The sequence below is a fragment of the Vidua macroura genome, chromosome 7, assembly GCF_024509145.1.
Source record: "Vidua macroura isolate BioBank_ID:100142 chromosome 7, ASM2450914v1, whole genome shotgun sequence".
NCBI classification, from domain to species: Eukaryota; Metazoa; Chordata; class Aves; order Passeriformes; family Viduidae; genus Vidua; species Vidua macroura.
Genome location: NC_071577.1, coordinates 25,301,752 through 25,321,007, shown reverse-complemented (window position 1 = coordinate 25,321,007; position 19,256 = coordinate 25,301,752). Strand labels below are relative to the sequence as shown.

At 53.3% G+C, this 19,256-nt stretch overlaps 1 protein-coding gene across 3 annotated transcripts; it reads left to right on the top strand.

Annotated features, from left to right (window-relative positions):
* Window positions 1–53: 53 nt before the first annotated feature.
* Window positions 54–18,919, top strand: STK36 (serine/threonine kinase 36). 3 transcript variants are annotated; one of them, XM_053982119.1, is made up of 28 exons: window positions 54–130; window positions 255–360; window positions 1,211–1,351; window positions 2,052–2,129; window positions 2,554–2,684; window positions 2,926–3,175; window positions 3,586–3,679; window positions 3,936–4,105; window positions 4,322–4,726; window positions 4,836–4,979; window positions 5,249–5,428; window positions 5,644–5,732; window positions 6,074–6,179; window positions 6,937–7,078; window positions 7,357–7,484; window positions 8,089–8,193; window positions 8,403–8,501; window positions 8,692–8,786; window positions 9,106–9,169; window positions 9,340–9,450; window positions 9,594–9,668; window positions 10,068–10,242; window positions 10,643–10,790; window positions 10,987–11,146; window positions 11,423–12,163; window positions 12,264–12,766; window positions 18,373–18,642; window positions 18,762–18,919. In XM_053982119.1, exons 2-26 carry the CDS (start codon window positions 277–279, stop codon window positions 12,414–12,416), a joined length of 4,068 nt encoding a protein of 1,355 aa, XP_053838094.1. In that variant the 5' UTR covers window positions 54–130; window positions 255–276; the 3' UTR covers window positions 12,417–12,766; window positions 18,373–18,642; window positions 18,762–18,919. The 3 variants fall into 3 exon arrangements, with proteins under 3 accessions (XP_053838094.1, XP_053838093.1, XP_053838095.1); XM_053982118.1 differs by having other exon boundaries at window positions 3,936–4,117; XM_053982120.1 differs by lacking the exons at window positions 12,264–12,766; window positions 18,373–18,642; window positions 18,762–18,919 and having other exon boundaries at window positions 3,936–4,117; window positions 11,423–11,518; window positions 11,643–11,764.
* Window positions 18,920–19,256: the final 337 nt, after the last annotated feature.

Genomic DNA, 19,256 nt, shown 5'->3' with positions numbered 1-19,256 from the left:
GCGGCGAGCCCGTTGCCAGGAGACGCCTCGGCGGCGGGTCCGGGGCAGGAGCGGAGCGGGGCGAGGCGAGGTTCATCCCGCAGCGGGATCGCTGCCACCAGGGCTCGGGGCTCGTCCTGCCTTGGAGCCGGTGGGCAAGAACAAAGCCTGGGGCGGGGCGGGGCGGGGACGACACTCACCCAGGGGAACGGGCGCCGGGTGCAGCCCCGCGGGAGGGGACACGCTGCTCCTCACTGGCCTCTTTGCCTCGGCAGCACAGCGGCCCCGTCCCGAACGATGGAGAACTACCACGTACTGGAAATGATCGGCGAAGGGTCCTTTGGGCGCGTGTACAAGGGGCGCCGGAAGCACAGCGCCCAGGTGAGAGGAGAGGGTTGGGGCTCTGCTGTGTGTGGCCGGGGCTGATTTCTGGTGCCTCTCGGGTTCTAAGGCCCTGCCAGGATTTTGGGACTCGGCATTCATTCGGCTTTCTGCTGACGTTCCTGACCAGCTCCAGCTAGCACTAAGTCATCTGGATTCAAGGGACATCAGGAGCGACCTCAAGACCTCAAAGCAGAGCCAGCACTAAATTCAGATCCTCTGAAACCCCCAAGAGAAACACCCCATAGCTGGTGCCTGACTATTACTAGGATGAATGTGTTTTCCTCTTATCAAGTTGAACCTCCCTCCGTTTCAATTTGTAATCCCTGTGTTGTCCTCCCACATGCTTCAGTCCCCTCACCATCATGGGCCTCTCTGCTATACCCATTCCAGCCTATTGATGTCTTTCTGGGCCAAAAACCTGGCCACAATATTCCCAACATGGTGCACAAGATTAGAAATAAAGGTCAGCAATCACTTTGCCGCAGTTCCTGCGTGTTGATACAGCCCAGGGTGCTGCTAGTGTTCCTCATTTCCAGGGCACACTGCTGGCTCATGTTAGGCCTGCTGTTCACCAGCATCTTGAGGTCCTGTCCCATGTTTCTGAAGTTTATCTGTGTTCACTGATTACATTTCTTTGCTTTAAATGCCAGTGTGAAAAGAAGTGTGAGCACCAGTATTGATGTGCAAGGGCCAAGGGAGAGCCCTAGGTCCAAGGGCCCAGTGAACAAATGTCTCATTGTTCTATTGATGGTGTTCAGCTGGAACCCTGTTTGGGTTAAATGCAGCCTTTGCCAGGGTGGGTCTGACCAGGAGTCTGGTCTGATCCCAGCCTTTCCTGCTTTGAAAGGTGGTGGCCTTGAAATTCATCCCCAAGGTGGGGCGGTCTGAGAAGGAGCTGAAGAACCTGCAGCGGGAAATTGAGATTGTGAGAGACCTCCATCACCCTAACATCATCCAGATGCTTGACAGCTTTGAGACTGCTAAGGAGGTGAAGGGGATTACTCCAGGCAAAGGCTTTTGCTTGACTGGGGCAGGGGAACAAGGACTGTCCCCTGCTGTTGTAGGGATATCTTTCTCACGAGATGCTGGTGACTTCATCCCAGGGTCTGGTTAGTGTTTTTCAGAGCCCTTTAGTATGTGCTCTGTGGGGAGCCAACACCTGTGTGGGCTGCACTAGGTCATATGCAGAGGTGAAGGAGCTGACCAGGGGCTGTGTGGTACAGGAGGAGTGGTTTGAGATCACAGGATGAGGATCACTCTTCACTCATCAGTCTCTTCAGAGACTGGCTTTTCACTGATTTAAACTCACGTGGATATAATATGATAAGAGAGGATTGAAGACTGTCCTGTGGCACATGGGAATGTGAAATAAAGTCATTGGACAGCAGATTCAAAACAAGCTCAAGGAGTGTTTCTACCCACTGGGCTTGGCAGTACCATTCTGGGCTCATCCTGTCCTTCCCTCTTCCCTTGTTTTTGCTGGCTGTCTGAGAAATGGACAGCTACAAGACCTCTGCCAAGTGCCAGGTCCTTGCTGCAGTGCAGCTATGGGAACTCTCTTCCATTCCAAGTCCCAGCCCAAGCTGATGGACTTTGCATGATGGCACCCCAACACCTCCCTCAAATTTCTTACCCTGCTTTGTTCTGGTCCCCAGGGCCTGATCTCACCATATTGCTCTTCTCTCCAGGTGGTGGTAGTGACTGACTATGCAGAGGGAGAGCTCTTCCAGATCCTGGAGGATGATGGGAGTTTGCCTGAGAACCAGGTGTCTATCATTGCTGTGGCCATGCAGTGTTTGCTGCAGGCTAGAGAAAACAGGACTTGTGTGCCTGCAGGCAGAAGGTCTCTGCTGTGAGCCAGGAATGTCAGGAGGGTGAGGGTGCCTCTGGCAGAGGCTTCTGCTTCACCTGGCAGAGCTTCTGAAAAGGATGGAGAGGGGGCTAGGTTGGCATTGTGGAACAGTGGGGTCCTGCAGAGACCTCAGTTTCTCTGTTCCCTTTACAAGAGCCACAGCACTAGACTGCCTTGGCTATTGGCCCACTCCAAGAAACTACTGGGGCTGGTGCCTGCCCCAAACAGGACAAAAGTTGAAGTAGTGTGGGAGCCAGGCTGTAAGGGACCTAGCCCCTGTGGTTGTGCCAGTGGGTGGCACCATGGGGCACAGGGTGAGGCTTCTGTGTCTCTGGCAGGTCCAGACCATAGCTGCCCAGCTCATCTCTGCTCTCTATTACCTGCACTCCCACCGCATCCTGCACCGTGACATGAAACCCCAGAACATCCTGCTGGGCAAAGATGGTGTTGTCAAGCTCTGTGACTTTGGGTGAGTGCTGGGGGCCAGCTTGAGGGGAATGCTTGGCCTTGGAGCAGCCAAGGGGTTTCTTGGATGCTGTAGAGGAGGAGTGGAGGAGTGTGGAAGCAGGCCTGGATTCTGTGCATATTTAGAAGTTAAGCAGAGAGGGGAGATTTTGTCCTCCAGAGGAGGATAAATTCATAGGGAACTCCCTAAGAGCTGCAACAGATGTTTCATTCTGAACTTGAGGTCTGTACTTTGCTCTGAGCAGGTTTGCCCGTGCCATGAGCATCCACACCATGGTGCTGACATCCATCAAGGGCACCCCGCTGTACATGTCCCCTGAGCTGGTGGAAGAACGGCCATATGACCACACAGCAGACCTGTGGTCTGTAGGCTGCATCCTGTATGAGCTGTTTGTGGGCACTCCTCCCTTCTACACCAACAGCATCTTTCAGCTTGTCAGCCTCATCATCAAGGACCCTGTCAAATGGCCCACAACCATGAGCCCAGTGTTCAAGGTAAGAGCCGAGGCCCTGTCTGCAGGGTGAGATCTGTTAATGCAGTTTTGGCCTCACCTGCTGCCCTGGTGTGTCACTCTTGGCTTTTATGTCCCCTGACAGGGACTTCAGAACACAGAAAAGCTGTGTGAATGAGAGCTGGACCTCCTGGAATGGGAATCTTTATCACCGTTATCAAATGTCTGCTGTCCTTAAGCTGGCAAACTGGGTCCAACAGCAGAGGATTTATTGGGTTGCAAAGGGAAATATCTTGCCATCTGCCCTAAGCACTAGTGCTGCTCCTTTCCCAGAGCTAGGCAGGAAAGGCAGGCCTCCTGGGTGCCCTCAGTGAGGGAGACTGGTGGGTACACTATGCTCACTGGTGGGTGCTGAACATGTGTCAGTGATCCTGCTGCTCCGCTGTTCTGCAGAGCTTCCTTCAGGGATTACTAATGAAGGACCCCCACAAGCGCCTGTCATGGCCAGAGCTACTTTCTCACCCCTTCATTGCTGGACGGGTTACTGGTGAGTACTTACTCCTCTTCCAAAACTGTCCAGGTCTGTTTCTTTCTACTGCTGTCTGGAGACTGGGAGGACCTCCCTGCCTTGCTATTTTCACTATCCTGGTCTATGCCTCTCTCCTCTGAGCTTTTTCCAAGCACTGACTCCTAGCTCCTGCTCCTGGTTTTGCTCTGGGTTCCTTACGATTCCCCTGGGATCTCAAGAGATATCACCCTCTCAAGAGAGAGCTGCTGCTGAAGTTCTCCTCTTGCCACCCCAGTGATTGATGACACAGAAGAGCATGGGATTTCAAACCCCTTTACCATCAAGCTATCTCCGGAGCTGCAGGCCCTGAAGGAGCAGCAAGTCCATTCCATGGCCCCCAGGAGCACCCAGTCCAGGATCTTGAGAAAGGCCCAGCAGAAGATGGTTGAAGAGACACAGAAAAAAGTGGAGAAAAGTGTAAGGTTCCTCATGCTATGTCTCACAGTCAAGGCAAAGGAAGGACACTGAAGTGGGCCCTGGGGGAAAACACATGACTACATGGGTCAGGCTGGGGTGTCAGCAACACACAAGGGAGGATGTGGGGTGCTCATGGTAGTGGAGTCTAGGGGACTCATTTGACTGAGTAACCCTGCCCTGACCAAACTTCTCTGCTATTGCCAGGGGCAACTGAAGGCACATGATGCATCTATGAAGGATTCTGCCAATGGACATCCCATACATAGTCCCAGAGCAGCATCATGGAAGGCAGCCCCTGAGGAGAGGGAGCCATTGGCTGTCTCCAATAAAAAGAATCCATGTCTCCTGCAAGGAAAGAGCAGCACAGCAGAGTGGGAGTTGGAGGAGTCTCCTCCCATCCCAGGGAGAGAGAGGCAGAGGCTGGGGCAGGAGGAAGAGGGAAAGGAAAGGTCTTTCACTGATTGTACTGTTTCCTTGGCCAGGCAGCACAGCCTTTCTCAAGACTATGAGTGGGAGTTTCTTGGAGCAGGTTCCCCTCCACAGCCTGGTGCTGGCAGGGCAGAGCCCTGCACCAGGCACAGCACTGCGGCTGTGGACCTGGAGAGTGAGGTAAGATGGTGTCTTGAGTGAGGACAGCAAGGCCCAGTTTCCAGGGGCTGGTACAGAGACCCTGGGACTGGCAGGGTCTGTGGCACCAGTCCTCTCTCTCTGTGGCTAGGAGCTGGAGAGTGATGAGGAGTGGTGGCACCTGATTGAGGACACTGAGCCCTCAGCCATGGAGCTGAGCGTGCCTCTGAGCCTTCTGAGGGACTCGGCTTTCCAGCACCGTGTCCAGGACCGCCTGGCAGACTCTGCTCAGCAGGTAAGTGATGGCTGGCCCAGGCAACTAAGACTGGAGAATTGGATGCTGCCTTCTTCATCAAGATTAGGTTGGAAACATATGGAGAATCCTCAGCCCAGCCAGCAAAAAGATCCTCTGCTTCTCCGGGAGTTGGAGCTGTCTTGTGCACTTGGCTTGCCATCTGCTTCTCTGCTGTCTCCTGCCTGAATGGGTTGAAGGGCTGCTGCATGGCTGGTGGAGACACCAAAATTGCTGCTCATTATCAGCTCTTCTGGCTTCTCTGTGTCCAGGTGCTGGAAGGGATGCTGGAGGGAGCCTCCCATCTTCGTTCTGTGCTTCGTGTTATTGGCAACCTCCTGTCTACCCGGTGTGATGCTGTGCTGCTGGACCACTTCTGCCGAGAGCTGAATGTGCCTCTGTCCCTGCTGTGTCTAGCCAAGCAGATCCTGGAAAGTGGTGTCACCAAGCAGGTGAGTGTAGAACCTCAGGGAAGTAGGGGTGCCTTCCAGCCTTGCAGAGTGCTGGTGCTGAGGAGGCCCTGGTGTCCTGCTGGACCTGGCTCACAGGTTCCTCTTCTAGGCACCCTTGAGAAGGGGGAGGTTCTGGTAGGGAAGGATCCTGTCATAGTGGTGTGGGGATGGCCAGTGGACAATCCCCATTTGTGGTTTCTTTCTGGATTCTGCAGCAGCCCTGGTGTATCGCTGTGCTGACAGACCTCCTCATGGTGACCAAAGTTTGTTTCAGTAGCCTGGAGGAGAGTGGGCAAAAGGACAGGTAGGGAAAACCTTCAGTTCCCTGAGGTCTTGTGTGGTCACTCTGGGGACCTGGCAGTAGGTGGAAGGGTGGTGTTCATACTCTGCAGCTGGAGTTGTCTCTGTGGGAAAGCATCATGGTCTAAGTGCTTCATGCCATATTGCTGTGCTCACAGAGTAGCACTTTCCTTGAATGGGATTAATTGAAGGAAAGGCACAGTTGACAAGTCCAGTTGTGCTGCTGGCAGGAGCTCACAGTGTGAGTGTGTGCTGCCTGCTCCATTAGCCAGGGCCATGTGGGCCTGTCCTCAAAGCAAGGGGCCATGTTTCTCTGCACTCATCTGTTCTTGCTGCCCCCCACAGCCTGCAGGCCGTCCAGGAGAGTGCTGACTGCTTCCTGGCCCTGCTGCCGGAGCTGCTGGCTGTGCCAGTCGACAGTGAGATGAGACTCTGCCAGCAAAGCCTCCTGGTAAGGGTGCCCCCATCTCCCTTCTCCATACCCTCTGACCCCAGGGACAGAAGCTATGGGGTTGTCTGTGTATGTTGGGGGAATGCAGCCTGAGGACCTGCTCCTAACTATGGGGTCTGATGCGTTCTTGTCAGGGCAGGCTGTCTCACCCACTGGGTTTTTTGCAGGGAATTGCATACAAAAAGAAGGTCTCTGAGGGAGCACCTTTGCTGGCCTTACCATTCTAGTGTGGCTTTACTGGCTGAGCTGATGGCAGGTGCAATCCCTTGTACACACTCCGGCACAAAAAGTGTCACTTCACCAGACATGCCCCTGCTTCTGCTGCCAAGAGTTCTGCTGCTGGGATTGTGTTGGGTGGGCACAGAGGGTTCTCAGCATTGGAGCATGAATCACGTGTGGCTTGGGCAGGAGATGCATACAGGCTTGCTTTTGATATCTTTTAGCCTTTGTTTTCAAGCTGCATGTTTTAGTGCCAGAGTCAGCAAGAGCAAAAATAGCTGTTGGGCATGCTCTGCCAGGCTGTGATAGAGGTGAGGAGGGACATGTGCCTCCGTGTGTACCCCTCACTTTGGCAGCATGCAGCCAGATGTGGGTCCCATGCAGAAACCTGGCTGGAGTGGATATTTGGAGGTCCCTGAAGTTCCAGCATGAGTCCTCCTCCCATCTCTGCTGTCCTCCCACAGCTTCCTCCTGTGCTGTCCTTTTCTTTCCTCTCAAACTCAGTCTGCAGTGATGGCAACCCCTGTGTCTTCCCCAGTGCTTCACCCAGCTCTGTGAGAGCCTGGACACGACAGACCCCTCTATCTCTGCACACTTGTACACCAGGCTGCAAGAGGAGCATCAGCCCCTGCTGAACAGATTCCTTCAAGGATCCATCTCAGAGCAGCCTGCTCTTCGAGGTAGCAGTGGTAGCAGCTCACCATCTCTTCCTGGAGTTTCTTCTCCTTCCTGTCCTTGGGCTCCATCAGAGCTCTGATGGCCATTGTAGTGCTGTTGGCCAGGAGAGGGCTGAAACTTACCTGTCCAGACCCCTGCTAACTTAGGCTCTCCTCCCTCAATCCCAGATCGCACCCTCCTTATGTCACAAGCCTGACTTTTTCTCTCTTGCCATCCAACCCTATCCTGATGCCCCTCAGCACCTTTAGCACAATGACTCCCCAGCTCTGTCCCTGTGCAGGTGCAGCAGTGGAAGCCAAGTCAGCCCATGACCAGAACCCAGGTGTGGCAGACCTCTTCCTGGCTGCATTGGCTGCTGCATGCAGCATGCCCCTGGAGAGAAACAGCTGTCGGGAAGCCAAGGAGCAGGTCAGACCAGCTGTCTGTACAGGGTGAAGAGGTGTGGTCTTCACAGGGGCAGCAGCCCTTTCTAGGAGGAGCTCTTTCTCAACAGTAGAGGGAAGGGCTGGGATCCTCTGGCTTTATTGGCTGCAGGGCTCATATTTGTGGGCTGCACCTCCTCAGCCAACAGCTGACTTTAGGAATCCTTAGGAATGTAAGGATTCTTGAATCAATGAAGAAATTCAAACTTAGGATCTTGACTGTGAGATGGGCTAAGTAAAGAACTAGGCAATGCAGGGAAAACATGAAGAATTCTTTTATTACAGTGATATGAACTGTAAGAAATCTGAAATTGAAGGGGCAGTAAGAGGGAAAACAATTACAGGTTTACATTTGATTCTTTAACTCTGAGTCAACAAGGAGGGAAGCAGAGGAGGAATCTTACCTTGCTCATCTCAACTCTGGGACTGTGCATCAAAGCCATGCTAGGTCATGGCAGATAGGCATCCCTTAGTAGACACAGATGGAGGAAGCAGATGCTTTCTTTCATTAAATTGTTGCTAGCATTAAACTCTTCTAGTCTGGGCAGTGCTTCAGGTGCCCAGAGTGCAAAACAGGCTGATTCCTACAGGTTGCTCACACATTAGCTGAAAAGCTTATAGAAGGAGAGAGCCAGCAGCTTGCAAGACTGCTGGGGAGACTGGAGGACCCAGGCTGCTCCTTGAACGTCCTGAAGGTAATGGCCCCATCCTTTTATCTAGCTCTGCCCAGAGGTGCCTGGGCCTTTGCTCTGGGATTAAGAGCATGGCAAAGAGGGAACTGTGAGTTTAGCCTTCAACGGCTCCCATCTGCCTGGTGTCAATTGTTGAATAAATGAACCTATGGTAGCCATGGGGTGGAGCCTATCTACAGGGGCTGGTGGCATCTCTTCCCTCTGCCTTGCAGATCCTCTATGCTGGCTGCCATGCCTACCCAAACCTGTGCCAGCACCTGGGAAGGAGCCAGCCACTGTGGGGTTCCCTCATGCAGCTCTTGAAGGGTGAGGTAGGACTGACCACAGCCCTGGTGCAGGGGTAGGAGTGTGGGCAGGCAGGACGCATTCCTCTGAGCACTGGTCAGATGAATCTATAGTGGGGGGAGGAGTTTAGGGGAGTTCAATCTGAAGAGTGCAGTTCTCCTCCAGGGCCCAGAAACACTTCCTTCTCCCCTACTATGACTTTTGTTCCTTTGGTAGGTCCCTGTGGTGGAGGTGACTCAGGAAGCAGCCTGTGAAACCTCTCTGTACCTGCTGGCCCTGCTCACCCTGCAGCTTCAGGCATCCCCTCCCAGGTAAGCAGACACTTTCACTCATGGGTGGGAAAGGAACATGCCCTGCCCTGAACAGCACTCTGTCCTGCACACTGCCCAGAGCTGGGAACCTGGTCCCACTGATCCCTCTGATCCAGACATACCAACAGAATGCTGGGCAGTGTGCGTTGGTGCTGGGGATGTGGTGAGGATAACCCAGTGCAGACAAGGAGGTGCTGTGAACCAGGGCTCCTCCTGAAACGTGGCTGCTTCCCAGCCATGTGGGTATTTGGATGCTTCTGTTCTGCATGATGTGAAGCTGTGGGAACATAGTGCTTCTCTCCTGCTCCCTGCATTTCAGGTGTGAGGAGATGGTTGCCCTGGCTGTGGATCTCATCACACAGTCTCCTGTTGTGTCCCTTGTGGTAAGCCACCCCCCCGCCAGAGCCACTACTGAGAGCCTTGCTGACCCCTGCATCCCATTTGGGCCTTAGTGTTCCTCACTCAGAGTAGGATGAGGCCAAAGGATGAAGGGTCAATAGTTACTGAGCAGATGGGAAAGTCCCAAAGGTGTTGAATTCTCCTTGTCCCACAGGGTGCTGCAGCATTTCTCCTGGCACAGCTCAGTCAGCATGGGGTGGCTTTGGAGCTCAAGAAAGAAAAGATCCTACCAGTGGTAACAAATGTGCTGACTGCACCTGCTGAGGTATGGGATGGGGACAGAGAAGCTGGGGACTCATGCATACCCCACTTAGAGGTGTGCAAAGATGGTCCTAGAAGGGTGCAAGTGTGATGCTGCTGCCCTCAAGCCCAGCACCCAGCTTGAGACTGTCTCCCACTGTCTTACAGCTGCAGCTCCCCCTGCCAATGGGTGCTGGTCTCTATGATGGGTTCTTTTTCCTCTTGCTGAAACTCCTTGAACAGGTACCAGTGTAGCCATCTCCTTTGCCTGGTCCCTGACAAAAGGTGTGTTGGCAAAAAGGCCTGAATGCACATGGTTAACGAGGCTGAGGGAAACCAGGATCTGTGCAGTTTTGGCTGCACAACCCCATGAAAGTCACCTTGTGTCCCTGCAGGGCTGATAGGAGAGTGGTGGGTGGGGAGGGGTGATCCATGAGCACACTGGAGTGAAGGAGGGCAGAGATGCCCTGGGACTGATACTACTGAAAGGTGCAGCAGGACTGTCTACATGTCTGTAGACCACGTCTGTCTAGCTAGCCCTGACCTTCAGAGGACCATGGGACTGGCAGAGCCATGTATCAGAACCCTGGGAAGCCATGGAGCACCATGAAGGCCTCTGAACATCTGCCTCTCTGCCTCTAGGAGGATGTGGTCTCAGAACAGGGCTTTGCTTCCTCCGAGCTATGGAGCCTGGTCTGGCATTGTGTTGCTGTGGTGCTTCATGTGGACACCAACAGGGCAGCGCTGGAGGGAGACCCACCCCCAGGTGCTGGTCACCCCATGGCAGAGCCAGACTGGAACCTCCTCTCCCCTCAAGGTAGGAGCTGTGGGACAGCAGGGCATCTGCCCTGGACCCTGCTTGACATCCTGCCCTCAGACTTGCCCATATCTGTCTCTCTCCACATCTGTTCCCTGAGGCCAGAGAAGTCAGGTGGTTTTTCTTGAGGACTGCAATCTTCTGGGGAGAGAGGGCTGGCCCATACTGTGCCCAGTTGGCAGCAGCTCAGCTGAGCTGGCTGTGGAGGAAGAAAAAAGAATGTCTGTGCTGCAGGGAATGTCCACTCTGGCAGGTGTGACCACCTGGGTGGAGATTTTCTGGTTTTGGGCAGGGAATCACAGAATCTACCCTGGAGCAGCCTCGAGGTAGCGCAGACAGAAGTGAAGGAACTTTACAGCCTTCTCTAGCTTTGCTCTTCTGCCTGCTGTTTCCCTTGCAGGAACCCTGTTATTCCTCAGCCTGGCCCTCAACATCTTCACTCGTGAGTCCCACCAGTGTCTGCCTCAGCTCACCCAGTCCCATGGTGTCCTCATGGTGACACTGAAGAGACTGCTGTCCCCTGGCTTCTTAGCATGCGTGGCACAGATGTGAGTTGTGGCAAGAGCTGAAGTGGGCAGAGCTCAGCTGCTGAATGGGGCATGGACATGAGCACACCAAGGGCTGAGAAGTTCCTGACCTGGCACTTAAAGAGCCTCTCCTTAGTGTCTGGCATAGGGAATGCCCTTTGCCCTGAGGTTTTTCTGATCATCTCTGTATTAAGCCCCCTCTCTTTCACAAATTCAGGCAAGCAGGAAAGGATGGGGACCCCGAGGTTGTCCCAGATGTGGTCATCCAGGTCTGCCAGCTCCTCTGTTTCCCTTTTGCCCTGGATGTGGATAAAGACACTTTAGCACTCATCATGGAGGCTATGAGAGATACCCAGATCCCTGCCCAGCTGCTGCAGGTACTCTCTTGGCCCTGTGTTCCTCCTTTCCCCCATACTGTGGTGACCCCTCCCTACATTGCTGTCCCCAGTCTCCCCACATTGCATGGCACCACTTCACATCATGTTGGCAGCCCACACAAGGATGTCATTTGGGTGCTATGCAGCCCTTGGAGAAGCTTGACTCATTGCTAAGCTTGTGCTGACCTGCTGGCTGCCTTCAGCTGCTGCTTGGCTTGGCTCAGCTCACATGTGAGCGCAGTGCACTCAGCAGTGCTGTCTGTCCTTTTGCCTTAGGTCTGCGCTCACCATCTGCCCTTCTCGTTCACCGAGCTCCCCATGGGCCTCTTGTGCCAACTTGTGGTGTCTGATACACAGGTCATAGACCAAGTGGTGAGGGAAGCTACTGCCTCGGAGCGCATTGTTGCCTTCTTGAAGTCTGTCTTGTTCTCAGACAATGTCATACTCACAAGTGACCTCCTGTCTCTCTTGACCCACGTGGCCCGGGCCTGTTCAGAGCACCTGCCCTTTCTCCAGAGGATCCTGAGAGACTCAGATGTGGCTGACCAGCCACTGACCTACCTGCTCAGCCACAAGCAACATCTGATACGGGCCAGAACCTGCAACTTGCTGGGCAACCTGCTCCGCCACAGCTTTTCCCCAGCGCTGCAGAGCCAGCCGGATTGGCTGGAGAGGCTGCTGGAGTGCCTGTCGGACCCGGAGAGCTGCGTGCGCAGGGCAGCCACCTTTGCGGTGGGCAATGCTGCCTGCCACGCGTCTTGCCCGGCAGGGACCCTGGGCAGAGCCGTGCCTGCGCTGACCCGGCTGCTGAGCGACTCGCGGGCCCAGACGTGCTGCAACGCGGCCCTGGCCCTGAGCAACCTGGGCCAGCGCGGGGAGGAACTGCGGGATCTGCTGATCCAGAACAGGGCCCCCGACCTCCTGCTGCAGGTGACCTGCCAGGACCCGCGGAAGACCGTGCGGGAGGGAGCCCTCGAGGCATTGCGAGCCCTCAGCCAGCACCCTGGAATCCAGCAGGTACTGCACGGAGACCTCGGCTCCTTTGGGGGGCCTGATGGAGTTGTGGGGACAAGAGTCAAGCTGGTGGGTGACTCCTGTCCCTCTCTTGGCTGTGCAGGTCCTGCTGTCCCTCAAAGCCACCGAGAGGCTGGCCGCTGTCAGTCCCCGGACGCCTTCTGCCCGGCACTGCGAGCTACTCCGCCGCCTCGCAGCTCTGCCCGGCCGCGCAGGGCCCAGCCAGCTGTCGCCGCGGACCGGCGCTGAGCGGTGATGCCCGGGCATCCCGGGACACCACCGACGCTTCCTTCACCCTCCTCAGGCTCCAGCCGGACCTTCCTTGTAACCCGCGTTGTCCGCCTGAGCGGGACTCTACCCGGCCGTCTTTACGCGGGGTGCCCCCCGCGGGAAGCCGGCCCTGAAAAAATGCCCGTTCCATCTGTAACCGCGCCTTTCCCGACGGCTCCCAGAGCCGTGGCCGCGCCGCCGCCGCCGCCAGGCTCCGCCGCGCCGCCAGGGGGCGGTACAGGCCCCGACGCGGTGGCTGCCGGGAGCTGTAGTCACGTGGGCCCGCCGGCTCCCCATGGTAACGGCGGCGGCGGGTCCGGCGGGCCCGGGCGGGCGGTGAGTATGGCGGCGTTGCCGCCCTGTGGAGCGGGGCATTGCTCCCCGTGTGTCTCCCTGGGTTGCACCCTCAGAGTTCCCCCACTGGGGCGTAGGGCCCTTCTTCCCCCTGACTCCTGCCTCCCCGGCCCCTCCGCCTCTCTGCCCCATAGCCGTGGCCGGGCCCCGAGGAGGCACCTCGCTCCAGCCCGGGCCTCCTCGCAGGGCTCGCCATGGTCTTGCCCTGTGACCCCATGGGGCTGGTGGGGGGGCGGTTCGGGAGCGCTCTGTGGCGAGACATGCTGGGGCTGGCGGCCTGGGCGGCGCTCCGGCGCCAGGATAGAGCATCCTGGTAGCACCTTCGGCGTCGAAGTCTTTCACTTGGAGAAATGAGACACACAGCATGTTCCCCGGGCGAGCGGCAGGGAGGAAGGGCTGGCTCCCCAGCTACCCACGGCCCCAGGGAGCCTCTCCAACGGTACTTGGAGTATTAGGATGGAGCTGGGATCGACCAGGCCTAGCTGGGGTGCTGGGACATCTTGGCTGTCCATCCTTTCATGGGGTGTTGGCTTGGCTGCTCTTGTGTTGTAAAAAGGAGCCGTTGAGTCTGAAAGACGAAAGACAGAGCTGAGTTGAGACAAGCCCGGAGTATTTCCTGAATGCCTCCAGGGTTTGGTCAGGGAGTGAGGAGTGAAGGTGTGGGGAAGCCCAGTGGCACTGTGCCAGCCTCCTGTGCAGCTGGGCTGTGGATGTCTCATGGGAGGCAGAGTTCTGCCCCACAGCTACACATCAAAACCCTGCCTACATGACCCTCTGAGGCTTGTCTTATTGTGATCTTCTCCTCATGGAATGCGCAGATGACATCTAGTGACTCCCGGATAGTTTGGAGTATCCGGGATACTGTGGATTGTTGACCTTATTATAATTTTATGGAATAATAGTTCCACAATTCTTACTGTTTGTACTCAGCAGATAGTAGCATTTGTCTATCCTTTTGTTGCTCTCTTGCTGCAGTTGTTTTGTGTTAGGTAAAGTTCATTGATGACAATTGCCCCCTATCACACCTCAGTGGAGGGGTCCTTCTCAGGACAGCAGGGATTGCATTTCAAGGAGGAGCTGAGGGGACAAATGTCACCATCCCCATATAACAGCGCCTGCGTGGAGATGTCAGATCACTGACCGGCTGGGGGCATTGGCTGCTGTACCAGCCTGGCTGGGTGCCACTCCTTGACATTTCCCAGGTTCCTGCCATGCATTGAGTCTGGGAGTATTTGGCAGCTTCTCACCTTGAGTCTGTTTCTTTTCCACTCCTGAGCCCTGAGATATTGCTGTATGGAGTAAGGGTTTTACAGTGGCTTCAGAAGAATTTTTGCCAGCCCTGTCAGGACATGGAAGAGTCCTCAGCACATACTGAAGGACAAATCTGGGAACCTTTTCTTCTGATTGCAGCTATGTTTCAGTAAAAAGTATCAAGAACAGAAGGTGGACTAAGAAATTACGTGTTTTGAACTAATTGGGTAGTTCTTGTCTCCTTGCTATGTGTTGATATTTTATACTTGTTTCACTCCAAATCCTCCACTTTTATTTTTCTACTAAATGCCAGTCTACCTAAGATCAGATGGAGCTGTGCTGACTGCCCTCAGATCCTACACTGGTGGCCAAACTCTTCCCAGGTCTTGCCATGTAATTCTCTTTTCTCCCATCATGAAGCTCAGTTAAAAATGCTGTCCCTTCAGTTTGGATCTTCAGGAATGGGCTGTAGGCCTTCTTGATGAAAGGATGTTAAACACCTCATGGTTTAGCTTGTTGCTTTTAACCCAGACTTGTTTCTCTACTCTAGTTTATGCTGCAGTACAACTGCTTCTGTTGCCCATGTGATGAAAAAGTACAAATCGGGTGGGAGCAAGGGCAGGCACTTACCAGCTTCATTGCTGGGGAAACAGAGCTGCATGATCTGCTGTCACTGTGCACTGCATCTGCTTCAGAGTCTGGGGAGTCTGCCAGGGAGAAAAGTTGATATCCTTTGATAGCAATAGGAACTCCATGCTCTGCCCTTTGCTGTGGCCCCTGCACTGTCTGCTCACAGCCAGGTCAACCCTCCAGGGGTGAGCACTGAGCCAGCCCTTTATTTTAAGTGTCCTTGGTGCGCTCAAGCTAGAACCCTGGATTTTCTGCCTACTGTGCCAGAGTTCCTCACCTCATCTGGCAGCTGTGCTTCAATGCCCTTAGTGTGGTGGGAAAGTCCCTTGTGAAGTCAAACACATGAGCCTTTAGTCCCTAGCCCACTCTGTGTGTGCATGGACGGAGGCATTTGCTGATTTGCTGCAGCACAGGATGAGATGGTAGCTGGATTGCAGCTCTCCCATGGCTTGCTCCAGCATCCTGCTGTCCCTGAGGTCTGCCTCCACCTTGGGAAGAGGAGTACACACCTGAGCTACTCAATTTCTCTTGCAGGGCAGTGCTCTGCTTAAGTAAAGGATCATTTCAGGCAGCCATACACTCCTCATACTTCCTCTATTCAGTGTGGAGTGGAGTTCAGCACCACAGCTGATGAATGGAAATAACCAGCACTGGCACAAATGTAATCGTGGGATGCAGGTGGAGTTTGCTGATGCATCCTCACAGAGGTTGATTTCTCACTGGTTTTATGTTTTTTTGTTTGTTTGGTTTGTTTTTTTTTGGTTTTTTTTTTTTTTTTTGGTGGTTTTTTTTTGTTGTTTTTTTTTTTTAACCTGAGTGGCCAAGCAAAAACTTGATGTCTCGATTGGGACAGAAATTGGTTGTCATCCTCTGGATTTGCACACAAAATATGGTTCTGCAAGGATGATAATGAAGCTGAGAGGGAACAGTGATGCTTAACTGTGTGGCAAAGCAGCACACCAGGCTGATGCACCCAACAGCATTTCTGCGGTGGCCCAGCTGCCTCTGAGCTATGTCCTCATGGACAAACTGTGGCCAGCAACACCCTCTGCTCTTCAGCTTGAACTTGCTGGTGGCCTCAGGTGCTTTGGCTTGGTGTATGACTGCCCTTGAGGCCACTAGTTTCTTGGAGCTGATGTAGGGGAGGGAGGGTTGTTTCCATGCTGTTGAAACACAATAAGCTACGAGCTGTTGGAGCATTTTTAGGCACTTGGTTGGTCTCAGATCAATGTTATTGATCTTGTTCAAAGTTTTAAATTTTTTGAAGGGATACAAACCCTTATTTTTAAATGCATATTTGTTTTAAAACCCATTTGTTTTGCATTGTTGTTAACTTGCTTGTTCAAGCTTTAATCAAAAATCCCAGAGCTGCAAGTGAGGAACTTGGTGTAAACTCAGGTCTTGTTTAGAAAAAGATGTTATTCTTTTTAAAAATAAAGAATATGCACCCTGGAATGGCATAGAAAACAATAGCAATTGCAGTTGTCTAATCTCTCCTCCTTGTGATTTTAGGCTGTGTGTGACTGACAACACATTATCAGGTCAGCTTGCAGTGCATACATTTACAAGCTCTTGTTATTTTAAGTGTGTCACCAAGCTGCAAACTTGGTGACACACTTAAGATGTGTCCAATTTTTTGTCCAAATGTTTGTCCACAGCCAAACTCTTCTAACAGTGGGATGATGTGCATATGTGGGCTCTTGAGGTCTTGTCCTTTCCTGTTTGGAACAGGACTGTGAGGAGCTGCCACGCTGTCATTAGAGGAACACATGCTGCAGTGGGGCTCAGGCTGGAAGAAAGGATTTTGACTGATGCATACTGGGGTGCACAGAGGCTGGGGCACATGTTGGCCCTCTGCTTTTGCGATGTCACATTTGTACAGGCTGTGGCAGTGCTCCAGCTGACGTCCCAACACTTGCGAGCAAGCTGTGTGGCAGTAAAAGGTGCTGGCAGAATAATTGCAAGCAAGTGCAGCTGTACAGTCACTCCAACAGTGACAGCTTTGGCCTCTGTATTGTGTGTCAATAAGTCCAAGCCAAAATCCATTAATTACTTGTTTGGGTTTGAATTCCAGCCTGGCCAGTTCACCCAGGGCTTTTCCTAGCTCATGTTTCTACCATAAAATTTCAAGAGTGATATTTTATTGCCATTGTGAGATGAAGAGCAGACTCCAGCTCCTTTCTCATAAAGTTGGGATGGCAGAACTAGGGATTGCATCAAGTTGTGAGCTTTGTCCATCCCAAAATTCCAGCTGAATTAAACATAAAGGAAAAACTTCCCTGCTGGTAACCAGCAGGGATTTACCCTGGGGCAGGTGACGTTGTTCCTACCCAGAGCCGCAGAGATGTGGCAGCTGCTGTCCTGTTGTGACCACAGCCTGGCATGTGAAGGTGACTCCCTCCATCTCCATCAGGTCTCCTGGATGCTCAGCAGCTGCCTTGTCAAGCTGTCCTTGCAGTAAGGATGGGGGACAGTTTTCAGGTGGACATTAGAATTGGCATGCAGGAGATGTGAATGGGGGGAAGGACAGAGGACAGGCAGATGGACTGGTGCTATCAGTCTGGATGCATCCTGACCTGCCTCCTGTGAGGGCACCTTCCTTTCATCCTTCCTGCCCCTCCTGCCCCTATTTCTGAGCTCCTGTGTCTCCACAGGGAAACAGTGATGGTGACTAGCTGTTGGCCAACCTAGGCCTTACCTGAAAGCTGTACTAAAGTCCCTGTGGCTTTCTTATGCAGCCACTGTTTCCTGCACACCCCTCCCCTGTGCTGGCCCAGATGCTTCTGCAACTCCGTGACAAAACTGCTCCATAGAGGGGCAAGATCAGCACATCTTTGTCTGCTACTATGGGGCTGGGTTCCAGGCAGGGTTAGGTAAGGCTGTGCCACAGCCAGACCTCCACCCTGGCAGCCACAGCTGTCAGCAGCACCCCCATGTCTGTGTCAGTCACATCTGTGCTACCATTGTCACTTACTCCAGATCAGGGTCACACAGGACTTCTGTTGGCATTTTCACACCTGTGTATAAGCTGACTGTAAGATTCACAGCCCTTGTTACAGCTTCATTAGGCCTCATCACTTTTATTTTTACAGCAAGATGATCCATTGATAGCTGTAAAGCCGGATGGAGATGAGGTACAGATGGCTTTCACTTCAGGCTGGTTTTACAAGGTCATTCACAGCCGGGCGAGACTGCAGGTGATGGCCAAACTGGCAGCGCAGGTGGTGATGCCACAGTGACAGACTCTCTAACCAGGAACACTCATTCTCCTTGGATTTTAATTTGCTCTTTAACACCTATGTTCACTGGTGTGCTAGGGTCACTTTGTGGTGTGAGTGTGCTTGTGAGCTGGGGGGAACAGCGTGTGCAAGGCAAGCTCCACTCCCTTGTTTACTGGTGGAAATTTGATCTGGGCAGGTGGCGGCATCTGAGCCACTGCTTCTTCGCTCTGTGCTAATTGCTGTGAATGTCACAACACAGCCTGGTTTGCTGCTGGGGGCAGATTGGGTAGCAATGGAATAGTGTTGTACATCTGAGTTATGGGATTCTCTTCTCTGGGGCTTGGAGCCCCTGTGGGCTGCAGCTCCCACTGGGATGCAGGTGCCCTGTCCTCAAAAGGAGTTCTCAGCTTGACTGTATCGGTGCTAATAAGCAATGCAGCTCTATGGGCATTGAATGGACTTGGCACTTTCCATATTTCCTTGCAGAGCTTGCCAGGGTAGCAGCTCTCCTTGAGGATGTGTAGCTCCTATGGGATACTGCATGGGATGTTCCATCTCCTACATCCTCTGGCTGAGATGCTGTTGACCTGCTATCTTCTGGAGACTGGAGCTGATTCACAGGCTGAGAAGGTCTGGCAGGTGTAGGTCTGTCTGACCCAGCCCTGTGGTGGCGTGAGCTGCTGTGATGGTGCTACAGAGCAACCTCAGAGTCTCCAAGCTACACTTTAACTGCTGCAGCTGAGGCTTGTCTTTCAGGTGAGAAAGGAGTGTGTATGTGTGTGGCAAGAAAAGGAAGAGTGTGATGCTTGATTCACTGCTTATCCTTCTTTCCTTCTTTTTATACCTTTTTTTTTTTTTTTTTTTTAACATGCAAGTGTGTGAGAGCTGGAAGGTGGAAGAACCAGCCAGCCTGCCTGGAATACAAATTCCTATCGCAGCTGTATCCAGGGGCCCTCCAGGCATGTGTTGAAGCAATAACTAGCTAGTGGTTTGTTTTCTCTTTTCCCTTCTCCTCAGGCAAGAGGATGTTGCAGGTATGGTGCAATAATTCATTCTGGGAAGATTCAGGACACTTCTATCTGCAGCTCTGTGGTCTGCCAGTTTGATCCTTGCAGGAGACTTTTCTGAAGGACTGCAGTGGGGAGAAATGTATGTGCACAGTACTACCAGTCCCTGCTGGAAACAGAAGTGTTAATGTTAGAACAGCCCTGCATTTGATTCTTGCTGCCTTCTCAATCCTGAGCTCTATAGGAAGCCTTTAGCCCTCACTAAGCTTTTCTACAAGAGTGAGAAACATGTTCCTTTTAAAAGCAAGGACTGAGGTTCTCATCTAGTTGTGTAATGTACTGAGCTGAAGCTTTAAGGAGCAG